Below are 21,095 nucleotides of genomic sequence, written 5' to 3' on the forward strand. Positions count from 1 at the left end.
TAGCCTAAGTGTACAGTAATATCCTAGGCCTTCACACTCACTCGCCACTCACTGACTCATACCCAGAGCAACTTCCAGTCCTGCAAGCTCCACTCATGTTAAGTGTCCTATATAGGGGTACTGTTTTATATCTTTTATGCCATATCTGTACCTTTTCTATGTTTATATCCACAAATACTTACCACTGTGTTACAACTGCCTACAGTATTCAGTACAGTAACATGTTGTACAGGTTTGTAGCCTGGGGCAATAGGCTATACCATCTAGGTTTGTATAAGTATATTTTGTGATATTTGCATAATGACAAAATCACCTAAGGATTCATTCTCAAAATGTATCTCTATTGTTAAGTGACACAAGACTGTATTTGCCTGTCTCCTTTCACTTAGCATAATGTTTTTTGAGGTTCACATATGTTGTATCACGTATCAGGAATTTGTCATTTTTATTGCAGAATGGTATTCTCTTCTATACATGTGCAACATTTTATTTATTCACCAGTTGATTGACATTTGTGTAGTATACACATTTTAACTATTAAGAATAATGCTGTTACAAACATCAACATAAAAATCTTTGTGTTTCATTTTAAAAAATGAAAATATGGTTTCTTTTTTTTGGATAGATTCCTAGGAGCAGAATTGCTAAGTAGTATGGTAAATATATATTTAACTTATAAAAAACTGTGAACTTTTACAAATGGCTGTTATAGTCCCACTAGAAATGTATGGGAGTTCCAGTTTCTCCACATCCTTGCCAACATTTGTTATCGTCTTTTTGATTATAGCAATTCTAGTGAGTGTAAGGAGGTATTTCATTGTAGTTTTCATTTGCATTTCCCTAATGACTAATGATGTTGAGTATCTTTCCATGTTCTTATTGGCTATTCCTGTATGTTGTTTAGTAAAACATTTAGTCAAATATTTTGCTCATTTTTAAATTGGATTTTTCTTATTGAATTTTAAAAGTTCTTTATATAGTGTAGATACAAGTTATTTGGGAGATATATAATTTGGCCATATGTTGTCCAAGTCTGTGGCTTGTCTTTTCATCTACTTAATGAAAACAAATTGTCTTTAAAAGCACACATTTTTAAAAATTTTATAAAGTATAATTTATCAATGTATTTTTGTTGATATTTTAGTTGATTTGATATCAAGAAAAATTTATTTACCCCAGGGTCACAAAGATTTTTCTCCTGCATTCTTTCAAAATTTTTATCTCTTACATTTAGGAATATGATCTATGCTGGGGAAAATTTTGTGTTTCATGTAAGATAATTTCCTCACTGAATTGCCTTGGTGCCCTTGTTGAAAAATCAGTTGACAATAAACATATGGACTTATCTATAAACTCCTAATTTTTTCACAGTGATCTCTATGTCTGTCCTGATGTCAATACCATACTGTCTTAATTACCAACATATTTTGAAATTGAGAAGTGTAAGTCCTCCAACTTTGTTCTTATAAAAATTATTTTGCCATGTATCCTTTGCTTTTCCTAAGCTAAATTTTAGGATCAGCTTGTCAATTTCTACAAAAACCTAGGGGATTTTGATATGGATTGTGTTGAATCCATTGATGTATTTCAGGAAAACAGACAACAATATTCAGTCTTCCAGTTCCTGATATGAAATGTATTTCCCTTTATTTAGATCTTCTTTAATATTTATCCGCAATGTTTTGCAGTTTGCAGTGTGCAAGTCTTGCACTTCCTTTGTTAAATTTACTCTTAATTCATTTTCATGCTATTGTGAATAGAATTGTATTCAATGTGCCCATTTTAGTTTCTTTATTGCTAGTATATGGAAATACAGTATTGATTTTTTAATACTGATCCAGAATTCTGTGACCTTCTTGAATTTATTTATTAGATCTAGTAGTTTTGGTGGATTTCTTGGCAAGAGGGAATATCCTTGCATTGATCCTAATCTTAGGGTGAAGCTTTTGGTCTTCCATCATTAAGTATAAATGTTAGCTGTGGTTTTTTTGTAGAGGCCTTTTATTAGGTTGAATTATTTCAAGGTTTATTAATAAGCATTAGTTTTTTTTCAAATGCTTCTTTGTCTACTGAAAGGATCATGTGGCTTTTGTCCTTTATTAGTATAGTGGTTTACATTAAATGATTTTTGGATATTAAACCGACCTTGTATCCAATTTGCTTTTAAGGTTCTTGGATGTGACTAGTGTTTTACTTTAATTTGGGAATGTTTTTGGCCATTGTATCTTCAAGTATTTTTATTGCACATTTCTTTCCCTGCCCCCATGCGGTGGTTCCTTTTATGCAACACATTTTATGCTTGATGGTGTCCCTTGGTTCTCTGAAGGTCTGTTCATTTATTTTCATTCTTTTTCCTTTCTGTTATTCAGATTGGGTAATCTCTATTCATCTATCTCCAAGTTCTTTTTGCCAGCCCACATCTGCTGTTGTACTTATGTAATGAATTTTTCATTTCAGTTATTGTATTTTCAAACTCTAGAATTTCAATTTAAAAAAATTTCTTTTTACTGTTATTTATTTAATGAACTCTTGTCACCACATTTTATTTTAGTTAAATATGATTTCCTTTAGTTATTTAAACATATTTATAATAGCTGATTTGAGATCTGTCTATAAGATCTAATATGAGGCCCCCTGAGACAGTTTCTATTGCCTGCTTTTCTTCCTGTGTATGGGTCACACTTTCCTATTTATTTGCATGTCTTGTGTTTATTTTTTGTTTAAAACTGGGCATTTTAAGCCAGGTATGGTGGCTTGTACCTGTAATTCCAGCACTTTTGGAGACTGAGGTGAGACGATCACTTGAGCCCCAGAGTTCAAGACCAGCCTGGGCAACACAGGGAGACCCCATCTCTACAAAAATATAAAAAATAAAAATTAGATGGAGGTGGTTGCATATACCTGTGGTCCCAGCTAGTCGGGAGTCTAAGATGGGAAGATTGCTTAAGCCTGGGAGGTCAAGGTTATAGTGAGCTGTGATTGCACTGTTGCACTCCAATCTGGGTGACAGGGCAAGGCTCTATCTCAAAAAACAAACAAACAAACAACAACAAAAAACTGGATATTTAAGATAATATGTGGTAGTATTTCTGGATTCTGATTCACCTCCCATCCTGGGTAGTTATTGTAGTTTTGTTATTTATTTCAGTGACTTGCTTAGACTAATTCTATAGTCTGTCTTCCCTACATTGTATAGCAACTTATGTCTTTGCACAGTTGTTTTATTCATTTTCTTTATGTTTAAGTCTTGTTTCCTAGGGATCACCTCTGGGTTAGCACAGCTTAGTGGTCAGTCAATGATTAGTCAGAATTTACACTTAAACACCCTGAGCTGGAGCTTCTGGGGCGGTTGAACACATGGAGGTGCTGCAAGGCTGGCATATCCAGTGAGGGCATAGAAGCTCCCCGTCCCTTCCCACACTCCTTGCTAGATCCATCTCCTTTAGAATTTAAGAAATGAGAGAATCTAACACGAATGATTCCATCTTGTTTCTAACCTCATAGGCTAAATTGGTTTTTATATTATTCTAGTGTGAAGACCATGAGAGAAATTTAGCTAAAATTTTGAGGTAAGGAAAACTGACCTCCCTCCTTGTTCAGAGACTGAAGTCACATTCATAAAACAAGGTTAGAATTATGGTAGAGTCCTGAAATTTGCTAAAGAATAAGCATAGTTAAACGATAATCTGCCATGGCTTAGCTTGCTTCTCTACAGTCGGCTTACTGCCCCAGAGTCATATAACTGGAGGTCACAAGATTTGTAACTTCCCCAACTGCTCCTATAGATAACATCACTATTGTGAAACCTAAAGAACTAGTCTTTGAGATATTTTTCAGATTTAGCATTTGGGCAGACCAAGAGATGAGTCCTGAGGGGATATCCCTTCTTGGGAACTGACTCAGCTGTGCAAAGACAGTTTAGACACTCCTCTAATTTCATCCCCAGCTAATCAATTGTTTCAGTTCCCCAGACCTCTGCTAACCAGAGCACTCCTAAAAACCTTAGCCTTTGAATTTTTGGGCAGGCAGATTTGAGAAATTTCTTCTGTTCCCCTTGCTTGGCTGGCCCTATGATTATTAAACTCTTTCTTTGCTGCAACACTTACTGTTCTCAGTGAATTGGGTTCTTTTCAGGCAAGCAGACAAGAATAACTCACTCGGCTGTTACATGAGGAAATGCAAACTAACAAGAAAATGGTGAAATATTCAATCTCTTGGTATTGTTATCTGTAATGACTGAAATGAAAAGAGAGTGAATATATTTGGGTTGATGGAGGACCCATAGCTCACTATTGAACAATCATCTACAGCTTTATGTGATCTAGACACCCAGGAGATTAATCATGAGGGAGAAGCCTGGCTGCTGGATTGTAAAGTATGTCTACCCTTTAGGGAGGAGGACTGCCCAATTCCCCTGTAAATGCTAAGTAGAACACCCTAGTTGAAATAGCTGATATTCTCAAATGAAAGCCATGTGGCACTGGCTTTATAACGACCAGGATATTCACCTGCTGAAAATGCCCATTACTCAAGTCATAGTAAATGCTATAACTAAGGGGCTGCTTTTGCATGGATAGCCTATGTGATCTTACTGCTGCAAAATTGAGCAACAGACTAGGAAGCCTTACTGAATTTGCTGGCTCAGTTTCCCCTCAATGGTCTTACAGATGCTAATTAAAACATTAGATTAATTAACAAAAGAATGAGAAAAGGCAGAAGGGAAAGTCAAAGGAATCTTCTGAACTAACAACGTAGAAATTTTAAAATGGTTTTTAAGAAACAGGTGAATATAGCAAACATTGATGGGTACAAAACAAAGATGAGAAAGAAAGGGGACAGCCAAGAGACCTGTCCAGACAGAGTGGAAATCTTTAAGTGGTTGTTACGATATTGGATGAATAAAATGAACATTGATAGGGTTAAAACAAAGGTCTTACAACAACATTATGGAAGGTTGGTCAGGCTAAAGGAATGTCCAGCTGGTTCCCTAACATCAAATCCATTCTATTACCACATATGAAGAAATTTTAAAAGGCAGAGGGCAAAGATGGCAAGGAGAAACTTGACCCCAAATGGCTTAGGGCGATGCTTAAGCAGATAAGTCAATATGAAGACACAAAGGTCAGGGTGTCCTGGCTCAAACCCCTGATGGGGATCCAAAGCCTTTTGCCCGTGAGTGGGAAAATAGGTCAGGGGGTGAAGAAGAGAAGTTTCTGGGACTCCTTGATATGGGAGCCCCACGTATTATGGTACTGAAACCCATTTGTGAAGCCCTAATACAAGCTACAATTGGATTGAGAGGCTGGACAACCAAAATGAGTGATTGAGGCATAAGTCTCTGAACTTATCAAATCACTGAAGTTCGCTGAGCCAGCTTGAGGGTGCACCCGGGAAAACGTGAGTCAGACATATCTGTGGCTCTTTTTTCCAAAGAGGTTCTCAGGAGATTTAGTATTTATACATTTTCCTTAAAAATAGTGCCTTGTAAATTTACATTTTAGGTAAGTTAAGGTGAACATTTGAAGAAAAAGAGATACAGGAAGTAGCCCTCTCTGGGAGGTGTAAAGGAATGAGTAATCTCATCTTATTTTTGTTCTGTACCTGGAAAGATAAGCTAGTAGTGAACATTATCAGTGTGGAGTCTGATAAATTAAGTTTAGCCTAAAGTTGCCTCCTTGCATATTTTAAGCTCAGCCTAAAGGTTTCTTCGTACATAGTAAACTGAAACCTTAACTGCATGAGAACACAGACTAACCTACTCTTGTGCCGATCACTGAGTTTTCGCCAATTGATGGTGGCCAACTGTTCAAACCGTGTTCAAATAAGGCAAACGCTGAGCTGTAACCAATCCAGTGGTTTCTGTACCTCACTTCTGTTTTCAGTAGGTCACCTGCCTTTTTCTGTCAATATATTTTCCATCATGTAGCTGCACTGGGGTTTCTCTGAGCCTACTTGGATTCAGGAGGTTGCCTGATTCATGAATCATTCTTTGCACAATTAAATTCTGTTAAATTTAATTTGTCTAAGATTTTTCTTTTAACAAGTCTTTAGACAGGTTTGGTTTCTGTCTAGCCCTTAGGAAAGAAGGTGGTTAGCAAGAGAAGGGGTAGAATGAGGTGTGTCTGTTAACTCAACTTCCAAGGTTTCTCTGAGGTTCCTTTGGCCAGGAAGAGGTCCATTCAGTCAGTTAGGGGCTTAGAATTATATTTCTCATGATGTAGAATCATAAGGGTTGACAGGCTTCAGGTGCAAGTTTGGATGAAAATTGGAATGTTTAAACAGGTTTTATGTAAGGAAGTTGTCTCCTATACCTGAATGTTATATGAAAATGGGTATTATGTCATACTGGGGAACATTTCCCCTTCCTACTATTGTTAAATCCAAAACCTGCTGAAGTTCCAGTGAAGGCTGTGGTTAGGAATGAAAGGGTTGATGAGCTGAAGGTGAAAGTTTGGAGAAAAACTAGTTTGTCTGAACAGGCTTTATGTGAAGTTATTGCAAGAGTGGATTCCTCAAAGAAAGATGGGCTTGAACTCCTTTTCTCTCTCTGGCGTATGCTCTCTCACCATGTGCCTTCTGCCAACATTATGATGCAGCAAAAAGACCCCTTCAAGATGAGGCCCCTCAGTCTTGGACTTCCCACTCTGCAGAATCATGAGCCAAATAAATCTGTGTTCATTATAAGTGACCCAGTCTGTGGTGTTCCATTATACCAGCACAAAATCAACTAAGACAGAGGATATTGACGTAAATCAGAGCAGAGAATAAAAACAATATGATTATGATGCTTTGAAAAAGAATGAGTGGGCAACAAACACATAGTAATCACAATTCATCTTCTAGGTAGGAACTGTGAAGACACGATGCTAGATACTGAATCTACTCCATGGGAAAAACTCCCTGTCCCTAGTTCTCTGAGGCCCTTGGCTTTACCTTCAGGGAAAATGCTTATCTATTGTTCTCTAAGCCAAGTTTGAGGTTAGCATTGAAGAGTGGGCCTCTTTGGGGACTGTACAAATTTCATTACCTGCATTTTGGTCATGTAAATTTGGGAGCCCTGTGATTATTTCAGAGATTGAAAAATTACACGTATTTTTATGCCAGGTTTGTGGTGTTGCTGGGAATACAATTCTATCACAATTTTAGTAATCTTCAAGTCTATTTACTACCAGTCAGTTCCATGTCAAAATCTCTTCTGGTCATAGTTCTTAAGGCTGCGAAGTCTCTTATTTTTCACATTTGTGTTTAGCTCAGTTCTCTCTCTACTATTTAATGGTGGCTATTTTAAGGTAATCTAAAACAATAGGCTAGATTAGGATGGCAACACCTTTACTTTGACCTTTATTACTGGGCTACCATTGTCCAGATGAAAGGTCTTACTGAGAAACTTTTGTAAAAGGCAATGACCAAAGGCTCAGCTTTACAGGGAATAGTTGCAATTGTCTTTCCCAACTTTGAGGCTTCTAATTATTAGATTTTACACCAATTTTAACTGCAAGCCACAGTCAGAGAGTGTGCCTCCCTTGGTTGAGTTGTATTCTCTTCCATTTCTACTTGTAAACTGGTTAATGCTTGACTGATTTATCTTCATCATATCTTGCTAAAAGCAGAAACGGGCAACCAACACACAAACACACACCAACATTCTTTTTTTTAACCTCTTCCTTTACAAAGCTATGGGCTTACTAGTCTCATGGTCTGCCTTCTAAATTATCACAAGTAACAGTTTTACCAAATATTTTGTCATAGTATTACAAAGGTCACCATCTTCACCTTTTTAAAATTTTTATTTTTAGAGACAGGATCTCACTTTGTCACCCAGGCTAGAGTACAGTGGCACAACCACAGTTCACTGCAGCCTCGACCTCCCAGGCTCAAGCAATCCTCCCACCTCAGCCACCCAAAGTAGCTGGGATTACAGGTGGTGCGCTACCATGCCTGGCTAGTTTTTTTATTATTATTATTTTTTGTAGAGACAGGTTTCACTATGTTGTCCAGGCTAGTCTTGAGTTCCTAGACTCAAGCAATCCTTCTGCCTCAGCCTCCCAAAGTGCTGGGATTAAAGGCATGAGCCATGACACCCAGTCTGGCCACCACCTTTCTAGCTTGCAATTATCTGTTGCCTTGCTGCCCACTGACTGACTGCTTAATCAATGCCACATATTTTAGGTTTTTGTTCTTCTGGTAGTTCCCTACTCCTGCAGGTAATTTTTGCATAGTTAAGGTATAGGATAAGCTGCTGTAGCAAAAGGCACACAAATAAAGTGACTCAGACAAGAGAGGGATTTGTTTTTATCTCACATAGCAGTCCAGTGTGCGGCAGCTTTCTTTCATGAGGTCTTCCAGAGACCCAGGCTCCGTAATTCCTTAGATGCTCCATCTACTCCATCTACATATTGAAAGGCTGCCAGCCAGCATCATAATTATGACCCAGCTTACAGAAAGGGAAAAGAGAGAAAATGGTTGGCGAGCATTTTCATTTATTTAAAAGTATTGAACGGATATCATACACTTCTCTTCACAACCCCTAAGCCTGAACTTGGTCAGATGGCTGTATCTACCTGCGAGGTAGATTGGGAAATGACAGTTAACTCCAGTTAGGTCACCATGGGCACAACAAAAACTTGGGATTCCATTACTAAAAGGAGTAAGAGTAGAAAATATGTTGGGAAACACATTTTCTGTCACTGTTACAATGGCGGTAAGGAGGGAGAGTACCACTTACTATTATCATGTACTGTTGAATTTTTTTTTTTTTCTAGAACAGTAACTATTTTAGGGCCAGGCAATACCCTAAGTATTTGACTCTGTAAAAGGAAATAGTATAGAAGTTGAATTCTTTTTTTTTTTTTTTTTTGAGACAGAGTCTTGCTCTGTTGCCCAGGCTGGAGTGCAGTGGCACGATCTTGGCTCACTGCAACCTCCGCCTCCTGGTTGAAGCGATTCTCCTGCCTCAGCCTCCTGAGTAGCTGGGACTACAGGCATGAGCCACCACGCCCAGCTAATTTTTGTATTTTTAGTAGAGATGGGGTTTCACCATGTTGGCCAGGATGGTTTCGATCTCCTGACCTCGTGATCCACCTGCCTTGGCCTCCCAAAGTGCTGGGATTATAGGCGTGAGCTACCACATCCAACTGAATTATTCTTCTCAGAAAAATTTGATCTAAGACTCTAATTCAAAATATAAAAATAAGTGCTCATTGAAAAATAGACCAAAACTCTATAGACAGTTATACATTAAAAAGCTTTAATGTTATAAACTCATGGAATCACATAATATTGAGCTAAAAAAGGACCCTGAGTTCTTTATAAAAAAAATAAAATAAACTGTGGCTTAAAGGGGTTAAATAAATGGCCCCAAATCAGAAAGGCAGCAACAGATCCAGGACCAGAATCAAATTTTTCTTTTCTTTTCTCTTTTTTCTTTTCTTTTCTTTTTTCTTTTCTGAGACAGGGTCTTGCTCTGTCATCCATGCTGGAGTGCAGTGGCATGATCATAGCTCACTGTAACCCTGAACTCTTGGGCTTAAGTGATCCTCCCACCTCAGCCTCCAGAGTAGCTAGGACTTTAGGCACTCAACACTGCTCTTAGCTAATTTTTAAAATTTTTGTAGAGACAGCATCTCACTATGTTGCCCAGGCTAGTCTCAAACTCCTGGGCTCAAGCTATCCTCCCACCTGGGCCTCCCAAAGTGCTGGGATAACAGGTGTGAGTCACGATGCCTGGTTCAGAACCAAATTCTACTGAATCATTGGATATATAGCATCTATTTTTTGAGGCAGAAATTTCACTGTAATTCTGGAGAGTATGCCAATTTAAAAAGAAAACGCAATTTTTTCCAGATTATGTACTATTAAGTAATTTTCAATTATATGACAAATGATGAACATACACATTTAAGAAGATAACATAAATTGGCCTGGCATGGTGGCTCACATCTGTAATCCCAACACTTTGGGAGGCCGACGTGGGCAGATCATGAGGTCAGAAGATCGAAACCGTCCTGGCTAACATGGTGAAACCCCATCTCTACTAAAAATACAAAAAATTAGCCTGGCATGGTGGCACACACCTGTAATCCCAACACTCGGGAGACTGAGGCAGGGGAGTCACTTGAACCCAAGGGGCAGAGGTTGCAGTGAGCCGAGATGACATCACTGCCCTCCAGCCTGGGGAACAGAGTGAGATTCCATCTCAAAAAAAAAAAAAAGAAAAAAAAGAAAAATAACATAAATTAATATATGCCTTTAATACTAAATTTGCTTATTTTTAAAAATTATATACAAGCTGAATCTGATCCAACTGGCCACATTACTTTTGGATTATTTCACCATTGTATTTATTTCAAAATATACTTATTTCACTGATGTTTGGTTGGTTTAAAAAAACTTCTTAAAACATACTTATTTACTTCAAATAATAATGTAAACACACAAAGTACGAGCTCAATTTACCCTGTTTTGAAGAACATAAGTTGATACAGTATACCTAGTACTTTCTGGGGTTGTCTTGTTGTTGTTGTTGTTGTTGTTGTTTTGACAGGGTTTCCAGGCTGAAGTGCAGTGGCATGATCATGGCTCACTGTAACCTCGACCCCCCAGGCTCAAGCAATCCTCTCACTGCAGCCTCCTGAGTAATGGGGACTACAGGCATGTGCCACCATGCCAGGTAACTTTTTGTATTTTTTCTAGAGAAGATGTTTCACCTTGTTTCCCCAGTTGGTCTCCAACTCCTGGGCTCAAGCAATCCACCTGTCTTAGCTTCCCCAGAGTGCTGAGATTACAGGTGTGGGCCACTGCACCTAGCCTTGTCTGTTTTTAAATCCTAGGAACATTCCAAAAGGGAGCTGTCTTTCTTCAAGAGAATTTATAATATCAAGCAGCACATCATATGCAAAAATATGACACTATTATAATTTATTTGCTTATTTATTTATACACACCCAAATCAGATTTAAGGGCACTTTTAAGATTACCTAAAATATAGTTTATGTTACACTAAGTGTAAATAGAAAACTTATTTTAAGTTTTATTAATTCAACAAACATTGGCTGAGCATCTCTGTTAGGCATTATGTTTTCAAAGATTATGTAAAAGGAAATAAATTATTCAAGTGGCTTTAGTATAGATACTCACTAAAACAAATGAGTCATCACTGATTTAGAAGACACTGTTGGTAGTTTTACGGAGCTAGCAGGTATGATACTTTTAAAAGTATATGATATAGAATTAGAATTTAAAGATTCCATTATCATCAGAGATTTCAAAAAATACAACATAAAAATGTCCAAAAGTCCAAAGCAGTGGTTTTCAACTAAAGACGATGTAGCAAAATATCTAAATATATTTTGAGTTGCCACAACTGGAGAGGTGCTACTGGCATAATGGGTAAGAGGTCGGGGACGTTGTTAAACATCCTACAATGCACAGCACAGCCCTCCACAATAAATAGTTATCTGGCCAAAAATGTTACTAGTGCTGAGGTTGAGAAATGCCAGCCTAAAGTGATTTAATGTGATTCAAGAAGTATTAATTTATTATCTTAGAGACATAACACAGATATGAAAAATGATGTAGATAGGACAAAAGTTTCACACTTCACATAAAATTCCATATTACTATATATGTATAATTATAAAGACTATTAATGGCACTTTTTTATGAATAGCATTATATTGAACTTTCTTAGATGAGCAGTGATTTTTACCTTGCTGGAATTTTATAGTGGAGCTATTTCCTTCATCTTTTTCAACAAATATTTAACATACATCTATTTTAAATGTTCTATATAAGGTGATAGAATGGAAAGCCAAATAACAACTGTATTAGGGTATACACACATATAATTTAAAAGTTACAGTCATTGTGACTAATGCTGTATTACAGAACAGTGAACAAGACAGTGATAGGACAGAAGAGGATAACTTCTGTAGTTATTTGGGGCATCTGTAGTAAGGGAAGAATACCAAAGATAGCTTCCCAGAAGAACAAATGCCTGATCCGAATGTCTCAGAAGATAGTGTGTCCGGAATTGGTTCCTTCCGGTGAGTTCTTGGTCTCGCTGACTTCAAGAATGAAGCCGCGGACCCTCGCAGTGAGTGTTACAGTTCTTAAAGATGGTGTGACTGGAGTTTGTTCCTTCAGATGTTCAGATGTGTCTGGAGTTTCTTTCTTCTCGTGGGTTTGTGGTCTCGCTGACTTCAGGAGTGAAGTTGCAGACCTTTGCAGTGAGTGTTACAGCTCTTAAAGGTGGCACGTCCAGAGTTGTTTGTTTCTCCTGGTGGGTTCGTGGTCTCGCTGACTTCAGGAATGAAGCCACAGACCCTCGTGGTGAGTGTTACAGCTCATAAAGGGAGTGAGGACCCAAAGAGTGAGCAGCAGTAAGATTTATTGTGAAGCGCGAAAGAACAAAGCTTCCACAGCATGGAAAAGGATCCAAGAGGGTAGCCACTGCTGGCTCGGGTGGCCAGCTTTTATTCCCTTATTTGGCCCCGCCCACATCTTGCTGATTGGTTCATTTTACAGAAAGCTGATTGGTCCATTTTGCAGCATGCTGATTGGTGCATTTACAATCCTTTAGCTAGAAACAGAGCACTGATTGGTGCATTTTTACAGAGTGCTGATTGGTGTGTTTACAATCCTTTAGCTAGACACAGAGCACTGACTGGTGCATTTTTACAGAGTGCTGATTGGTGCGTTTACAATCCTTTAGCTAGACACAGAGTGTTGATTGGTGCATTTACAATCCTTTAGGTAGACACAGAGCACTGATTGGTGCATTTACAATCCTTTAGCTAGACAGAGAGCACTGACTGCTGTGTTTTTACAGAGTGCTGATTGGTGCATATACAATCCTTTAGCTAGACAGAAAAGTTATCCAAGTCCCCACTCGACCCAGGAAGTCCAGCTGGCTTCACCTCTCAATAGGGGGGCCTTATATGTATATCTTGCTAAATGAAGAACTTCTATTTTACTAATAACAGGTTTACCAATCATCTCAATGATGTATTTAGAGAAGGGAATTTCACAAGGTTTAGAAAGATCACTCAGGATGGCTGTAAAGTGGACAGGCAGGAGAAAGAGATACTAATTAGGACCCATATCCAAGGTGATAAGGCTCTGGAATAAGACAGTCATCCAATAATGAAGGGGAAAAAGGAGAAGATGCATTGAAGAAATGTTAAAAACTGGTAGAACTACAGATGATACTTCATGGGCACATTAATACAAGGAAATTGCCTCTGGTGGCATAAACTGGGATGAGCCCATGCTGTGGGATGCTTTTAGGGTAGGCTAAAAAGGAATATGTAAATATTTATGATACAAAATTACCATCAATTTAAAATGTATATATAACACAAAACTTTAAATTATTAAATTAACCTTTTTCTTTTCTTTTTTTTGGAGACAGGGTCTTGCTCTGTCACCCAGGCTGGTGGGCAGTGGCATGATCATAGTTCACTGTAACCTCAAACTCCTGGGCTCAAGTGAGTCTCCTGCCTCAGCCTCCCAAATAGCTGGGACTACACACATGCACCACTACACCCAGCTAATATTTTCATTTTTTTGTAGATATGGGTTCTCACTATGTTGTCCAGGCTGGTCTTAAACTCCTAGCTTCAAGCAATCCTCCTGTCTTAGCCCCCCAAAGCACTTGGATTATAGGCATGAGCCACAATGCCTGGCCTCTTAATTTTATCTTAAGCACAAAACTGACTACAAAATACTTTAAAAATACAGGTATCAAACTTCAGGGCCCAAGTAAAGAATGTGGAGGTCATCATTACCATCCTCACAACAAGAAAAATGCCGAAAAAACTGAAAATCAACAACTCTTCTTGGATCCATCAAAGAATTATGGTAATAGAGCAAACTGCTGCCACTAAAACTGGAGATAGACGGGCAGATACAGACAATTACAGCTTAGTGGGAGCAGGAGCCTGCAGCTGCAGCCACTATCTGGAGGAATACTTGAAACTGTAATTAACAAATTTCTGGAGGCTTAGTGTCGACTAACTTGAGAATTAAAGATTCTGAGGAAGTCCAGTCTTGGGGCGCATCCATACTTTCTTGAGTTTTACCTACAGGAGGCCCATCAGGTTCTCCCGTGAAGACCAGAGAAAAATCCTCATCTGCTCTGGCAGAGGGAGGAATAAAGTCACCATTTTGAAACACACCAAGAGTTTTCTATTCTTAACAAGGCCTGACTCAAGGGAAACTATTTTACCGGAACCTAACAGAAGAGGGTTTTACCAAAGCCCTAACAACCTAGGGGAAGGGAAATAAATACCCAACTTAGTTTCAATAAAACACTGAGAACCTAATCATGGAACTATAAAATGCTTTCCCCTTCTCCCGCCCTACCACCCCATCAATAGGTCTGTTGTATAATAACAGAGATTTTAGCTAAGAGAACTTCAAGTCTCAGGCACTGTATCAAAGAGTCTCTATGAAAAGCCCAAAACAACAGGGGAGAGAAAAACAAAGGCATAGAGGAAATTTCAGCCTCTAATGCCACCGCTACAGCAAACAGTAAATACAGCCTAACTCCTAGCCAGAAAAACATGAAATTTTACACTTAAGACCTACTGACCTCATATCCGTTTATCTAATACATCATGTCTTGCTTCCAAGAAAAAAATTACAAGGCATGCAAAAAGGCAAAAAACAGTCTGAAGAGACAAAGCAAGCATCAGAACCAGACTCAGATAAGACAGAGTTATTGGAATTATCAGAATAGAAAGTTAAAATAACTATGATTAACATGCTACAAGCTCTAATTTAAAAATTAGATAACATACAAGAACAGATGGGCAGTGTAAGCACAGAGAGGGAAAGTCTAAGAAAAAAATCAAATAGAAATGAAGAATGCTATTGATGGGGTCATCAACAGACTACATACAGCTGAGGAAAAAATAACTGCACTTGAAGAGAGATCAATAAAAACTTCCAGAACTGAAATGCAAAGAGAAAATAGAATGAAGAAGACAGAATAGAATATCCAAGAACTGTGGGACAAAAAAGGTGGGGGGGAGGGTAAATATATATAATAGAAATACCAGAAGGAAAAGAAAGAAAGGAAGAGAATAAATATTTGAAGTAATAATGACTAAGGATTTTCCAAAATTAATGATAGACATCAAACCACAGATCCAGGAAGTTTTGAGAACACCAAGTAGGATAATGCCAAAAAAATCTATACCTAGGAATAGCATATTTCTATTTGCAGAAAATCAAAGACAAAGAGAAAACCTTCAAAGAAGCCAGAGGGTAGCAGTGGAAACAATACCTATAGAGGAGCAAAGATAAGAATTACATCTGATTTATCTTCAGAAACCATGCAAGCAAGAGGAGAGTAGAGTGAAATATTTTAAGTGTTGAAAGGAAAAAAAAAATCCCACTAACCTAGAATTCTGTGTTCTATGAAATTATCATTTAAAAGTAAAGGAGAAATAAAGACTTTTTAAGGCAAACAAAATCAAAGGAATTTGTTTCCAGTAGATCTGCCTTGCAAGGAATGTTAAAAGTAGTTCTTCAGAGAGAAGGAAAATTATATAGGTCAGAAATGCAGACCTATAAAAAGAAAGAAAAAGCATCAGAAAAGGAATAAAGGAAAAAGGTAAAATAATATGTTTTATTTTTTTCATTCTTAACTGATCTAACAGATAACAGTTTGTTCAAAATAGTAATAGCAACAATGTGTTCAGTGAATATAGCTTATGGATAAGAGAAATGAATGACAACATTGCGATAAAGGGGAGGAGGGAGAGATTGGGAACACTCTGTTATAAGGTACTTGCACTACCCTTGAAGCACTATCGTGTCATTTGAAGGTGGACTTTTATTAGTAGTAAATATAAATTGCAAACTCTAGGGCAATGAATAAGAAAAATTTAGAAGGTATAATTGATATGCTAAGAGAGGAGAGAAAATGGAATCATATAAAATGCTCAATTAAAACCAGAGAAGACAGCACAAGAGTAGAAGTCAGAAGAAAAGGAAACTTCATGGCCACTACACTACAGGGTATGTGGCACTGTAGGAGCACAGGAAACTACAGGGTTCCAATGATTATAAAACAAACAAACAAACACTACTGAAAGCGCACTGCTTTAGAAGAAAAAAATGATCTCTGAAGTAGATCTCCTAATAGTTTACCCATTTAAAATATCTAACTCTTCAGATAATCTGGAGTGGCAGTTTCTGCTTTGAAAATGCTTTCTGGGATTATACAAAACTGGAAGTCCGGGGCTTCCAATGTGGTGATCTAGGTCATACCTCAGAGCTCTTGAGTCACAAGGCTCCCAGATGATTCTCCCAGGTCATTTCTTACACACTCTCCTTTTCTTCCAGGAAAAGTATAGGAGGGTATATGTCTGGGTTCTCTTTGCCACAATATAGTTCCAGTTAATAAGGTGGCTTTTACCTTTTGACACTCTTTTCTTGCTGCCATAACAGTTTATTTCGAACAGTGGTTTATGGCACATTGCATCAGAGTCACTTCAGGTGTCTGTTAAAGAGTGAGATTCCTGGGTCCAGCCCAAGAACTACTGAATGCGACACTCAGGGAGGGGGCTTGGGAATGCACGTTGCTAGCAAATGTCACAAGTAAGTCTTAAGCACACTATAGTCTGAGAACCACTGCTTTAATATATAGTTCCTGGCAGGGCATGGTGGCTTATGCCTGTAATCCCATCACTTTGGAAAGCCTAGGCAGGCAGATCCCTTGATGTCAGGAGTTTGAGACCAGCCTGGCCGACGTGGCAAAACCCTGTCTCTACTAAAATACAAAAATTAGCCAGGCGTGATGGCACATGCCTGTAGTCCCAGCTACTCGGGAGGCTGAGGCAGGAGAATCGCTTGAACCCAGGGGGCAGAGGTTGCAGTGAGCCAAGATCGTGTTAATGTACTCCAGCCTGGGCAACAGAGTGAGACACCATCTCTACTACTACTACTACTACTACTACTACTACTAATAATAATAATAATAATAACAACTTAGTTCCTTTAGAGTTGGGGATGGGGTAGGGAAGGCTCTTCTTTTATGTTTTGGGTCAATTTACCACTTGGAATATTTGTCCCCTAATCACCTGCTGAATACATCTGTTAACCAAATACAGTAAATGCTCAAGGAATATTTGTTGAAAGGTGACTTGAGGAACATAGCATTATACTTCCTTAATGACTGTGATAAGCAAAACATTTTGGTTCTTCAAACCTAGATAGTAGTTGTTTTATTCTAAATAAGTTAAACAATTCTTATAGTCTTGTATGTCATGTGTACAGAATAGCTATAATTTTAAAACTGCAAGAGTAAGACAAGCCAAATTTTCTTTCTTTATCCATCTGGATAATTGAGAATCAAACTTTATTTAGATGTTAGGCTTGTTCTGATACAGACCTTCAAAAAAACAAATCACTGGAGCTTCTCATGTCAGCAAAATCTGGTTTAAAGAATTCCTGCAAAGTAAAAATAAATGGATGAAAATATAAACATCTATATAAAAAATATAAATGCAAATATAAATGCAAAACAACAAAAAACTTTCATAGAGTTTCTTGATATGCTTTGGCTGTGTCCCCATCGAAATCTCGTTTTGTAGTTCCCATAATTCCCACATGTCATGGGAGGGACCCAGTGGGAGGTAACTGAATCATGGGGGTGGTTACCCTCAGGCTGTTCTCATGATAGTGAGTGAGTTCACATGAGATCTGATGGTTTTATAAGGGTCTTTCCCCACTTTTGCTTGGCACTTCTGTCTCCTGCTGCCTCTTGAAGAAGGACATGTTTGCTTCCCCTTCAGCCATGATTGTAAGTTTCCTGAGGTTTCCCCAGCCACATGGAACTGTGAGTCAATTAAACCTCTTTCCTTTATAAATTACCCAATCTCAGGTATTTCTTCATAGCAGCATGAGAACGGAATAATACAGCTGTCATAGGGATCAAAAAGTGAGCAGGAGTGTCAGCAAATGTTAGGGGGACTATGAGGCTGGCCTGAGGGGTGGAGAAATGGGCAAAAGAATGTAGAGGCTAGGGTAAACTAGAAGAGAAAAACAATGAGTAGCCTAAGAACATTAAGGCCTACTCATCAAACCTCCCAAGAACCAGAAAACTAAGGATGTTAAGAAACCAAAAAGCTAATCTACAAGGCAAAAGATAAAAGAAACAGGACATTTAACTCGGTTCTTCAAGTATTAGGTCAATGAATTACATGTTGTACTACATTATACTACTAGACTACTTTGTAAGGCTTTCTTAAACTCTAACACTAGTATCCAATCAAAACTGTATAATCACCTCAGAATCTGCATGGGAGAAGGGCCCTCAATTTTTAGTGTTTTTGTTGTTGTTGTTGTTGTTGTTTTGGTTTTTTTTTTGTTTTGTTTTTTGTTGTTTTTTTAAATTTTAAGCTCCTTCTAATATTCCCAGCTTAGAAAATCTTGGGAAAACTGAACTACAGCCCATTCTTCCATATATGTTCTTTGCAGAAGAGAACAGACAAGGAGTAAATAAAAGCAATACATGGTTACTCTCCAGAGGCCTTACTTCTTAGGAGACTGTGCCATTCAAAAGGGAGGCAAGGCTTTCCTCCCCATCGATTTATTAGTGGGACATGTTATATGTGTGGTATGCTGTGTGTATGTGCATGCGTGCATGTACATGAATGAGTGTATTAAGAGGACATGTGTGGGACCAACCAACATTCAGACTATGACATACCTTGAGCCTATCAGCAGCAGGATGGAAACACTCACATGAATGCTGTCACTCTGGAAAAGACATGAAGTTTTATGTATATATGTTAGTCTTTCCTCCGTAGCAGAGGAGAGGAATCGAGACAGAGAGAAGCAGGATTCACACACATGGAGAAATTCTCCTGGGTTGGGGGGCAGAACAGGGTGGAGGGGTCGGTCCTCCCCGCTTCCTCCCTGTACATTCTGAATGGCCAGGTGAGAGGCAGAACTCCAACAAAAAGAAAGAAAGAACTGAAGATAGACTACACTGGGAACTCACTCTGGCTGCTGTGGGCAGACATATTCTTTTTCAAAGACATAGTTGAAGCACTAGCCTTAAAATTTGTGAGAGGTTGCAAGCCTGCGTGAAAATAAAAGAGATAAGAAAAACAGTAAAGTAAATATTGGCAAAGTCTTCTAAAATTAATCTGTGATAAAAGACAAAAAAGTAACCTTGTAGGCAAAAAGCAAAAATTACCCGCAAACAACTTTTTTTCTAGTTCTTCTTGGATCTTAAGAAGAATTCTCTCCTGTTCTAAGGCTTCTATATACTTTGAGTAGCACCAGGTTGGCTAAAAAAACAATTTTCAAAGTTAATTCTGAAATGTTTGCCTTAGGAAATAAACTGAAGGTAAGATGTCTTCTATCAGCCTCTTCATTTAAATTTGTATTAAAGTATAACACACATAAAGAAAAGTGCACATCACAAGTTTATAATGATATGAATTTTCACCAACTGAACGTGCCCAGGTCACCTTTTAACTGGGTACCACAAATTATTATCAACCTACCTTAGTCCATTTTCATACAAATATTTATGATAAAGTAAGTGTATTTTCTTCCATAGCCTTGACAAAATATTTAAATTCCCTGGTTCGAAGGGAGGAGATGGGGTGGGAACGTGAGGGTGGTGATATTCTATTTCTCAGTGAATCAATGTTAACAAAAGCTTTACAGATATCTTGATAGCTATTCAGTCATCTTTATATATTCAATTTGATATTAAATTTAGTGCTTAGGAAAGAGCTCTATATATTCCATTTGACGTAAATCAAGTTTTAGGGGGAGAGTAATTTTGCATTTGGATTCATTATAATTCTTCAATGTGCAAAATCTATTTAAAACAAATGCATATACAGTGAGCCCTTCACATCCACAGCTTCTGCATCTTCAGATTCAACCCAATTGCAGATCAAAAATATTTTTTAAAATCAACAAAACATAATACAAATAAAATATATAGTATAACTATATACATAGCATTTACTTATGCTATAGTATAATACTTAGGTAATATGTGTAATCTAGAGGTGATTCAAAGTATATGGGAGGATGTGGATAGGTTATATGCAAATACCATGTTGTTTTATATCAGGGACATGAGCATCTTCAGATTTTGAAATCTGCAGGTAGTCTTGGAACCACCCCACAGTGGATACTGAGGAACAACTGTATAGGGTATCTACATTTACAAAATGTCAGTGTATTATTACTTTACAAATTGCTAAAGTAATTCAACATGTATACTTTAAACAGAAGTCATAATAAGCTACATTTGTATTTATAAAATATCTTTGGTTTCTAAAAATTTTTTAGTTTCTTACAAAAATCTTGAATATGACAAGATAGCATCATCATCATCATCATCATCATCATCATCATCATCATCCCTTACTCGCTCTCTCTTTTAACAGATAAGGTAAGTGGCTCAAAGGAAATTATGTGATTATATCCAGGTTTCGGGGTTAATACTGACTTGTGATAAAACAAAGATTAGAAGCCTGTTACCTCACGACTGTAATCCTAGCACTTTGGGAGGCTAAGGTGTGAGGATCGCACAAGTCCAGGAGTTTGAGACCAGCCTGGGAAATATGGCGAAACCTTATATCTACAAAAAATACAAAAAAATTAGCCAGGCATGGTGGTGTGCGCCTGTAGTCCCAGTTACTTGGGAGACTGAAGTAAGGATTCCTTGAGCCTAGGAAGTTGAGGTTGCAAAGAGCCCTTACACCTTTTAACCTGCAAAGAGTTACCGTACCACTGCACTCCGGCCTGGGTGACAGAGCAAGACCCAGCCTCAAAAAAAAAAAAAAAAAAAAAAAAAAGAAGAAACCTAGTATCTCTAACTGGACATTTCCCTCTTTCACACTGTTTCTAAAATTTAATGCTAGTCATTTGCTAATGAATGGTATTATTTACTAGGTATCATAGGCTTTTAGATATCTCTTTCAGTATACAGTTCCACAAAATTGGATATTTCTCTTCTCTCAATAATAGCTTCATAGTTGGCCAGTTATCTTAGCTGGGTAACTGAACTTACTTGACATTCCTAAATGCCAAAAAGATTGTTTCTTGAGTTA

General features: G+C 37.9%; 2 protein-coding genes across 3 annotated transcripts in view; both read right to left on the minus strand.

Annotated features, from left to right (window-relative positions):
• The window catches only part of COX6C (cytochrome c oxidase subunit 6C), a 161,035-nt gene that overhangs the window by 53,907 nt on the left and 86,033 nt on the right, over positions 1–21,095 (minus strand). The gene's annotated exons all lie outside the window — the stretch shown is intronic.
• RGS22 (regulator of G protein signaling 22) overlaps positions 17,329–21,095 on the minus strand; it is a 153,368-nt gene continuing 149,601 nt past the window's right edge. For both annotated transcript variants that reach the window (XM_015145781.3, XM_001096690.5), the window contains exons 25-28: positions 19,214–19,307; positions 19,016–19,096; positions 18,722–18,771; positions 17,329–17,460 (exon numbers count right to left, since the gene is read on the minus strand). In XM_015145781.3, the coding sequence (XP_015001267.2) occupies positions 18,767–18,771; positions 19,016–19,096; positions 19,214–19,307 (180 nt within the window). In that variant the 3' untranslated portion in view covers positions 17,329–17,460; positions 18,722–18,766. The remainder of the gene's footprint in view (positions 17,461–18,721; positions 18,772–19,015; positions 19,097–19,213; positions 19,308–21,095) is intronic.

The sequence above is a fragment of the Macaca mulatta genome, chromosome 8 (assembly GCF_049350105.2).
Source record: "Macaca mulatta isolate MMU2019108-1 chromosome 8, T2T-MMU8v2.0, whole genome shotgun sequence".
Classification (NCBI taxonomy): Eukaryota; Metazoa; Chordata; class Mammalia; order Primates; family Cercopithecidae; genus Macaca; species Macaca mulatta.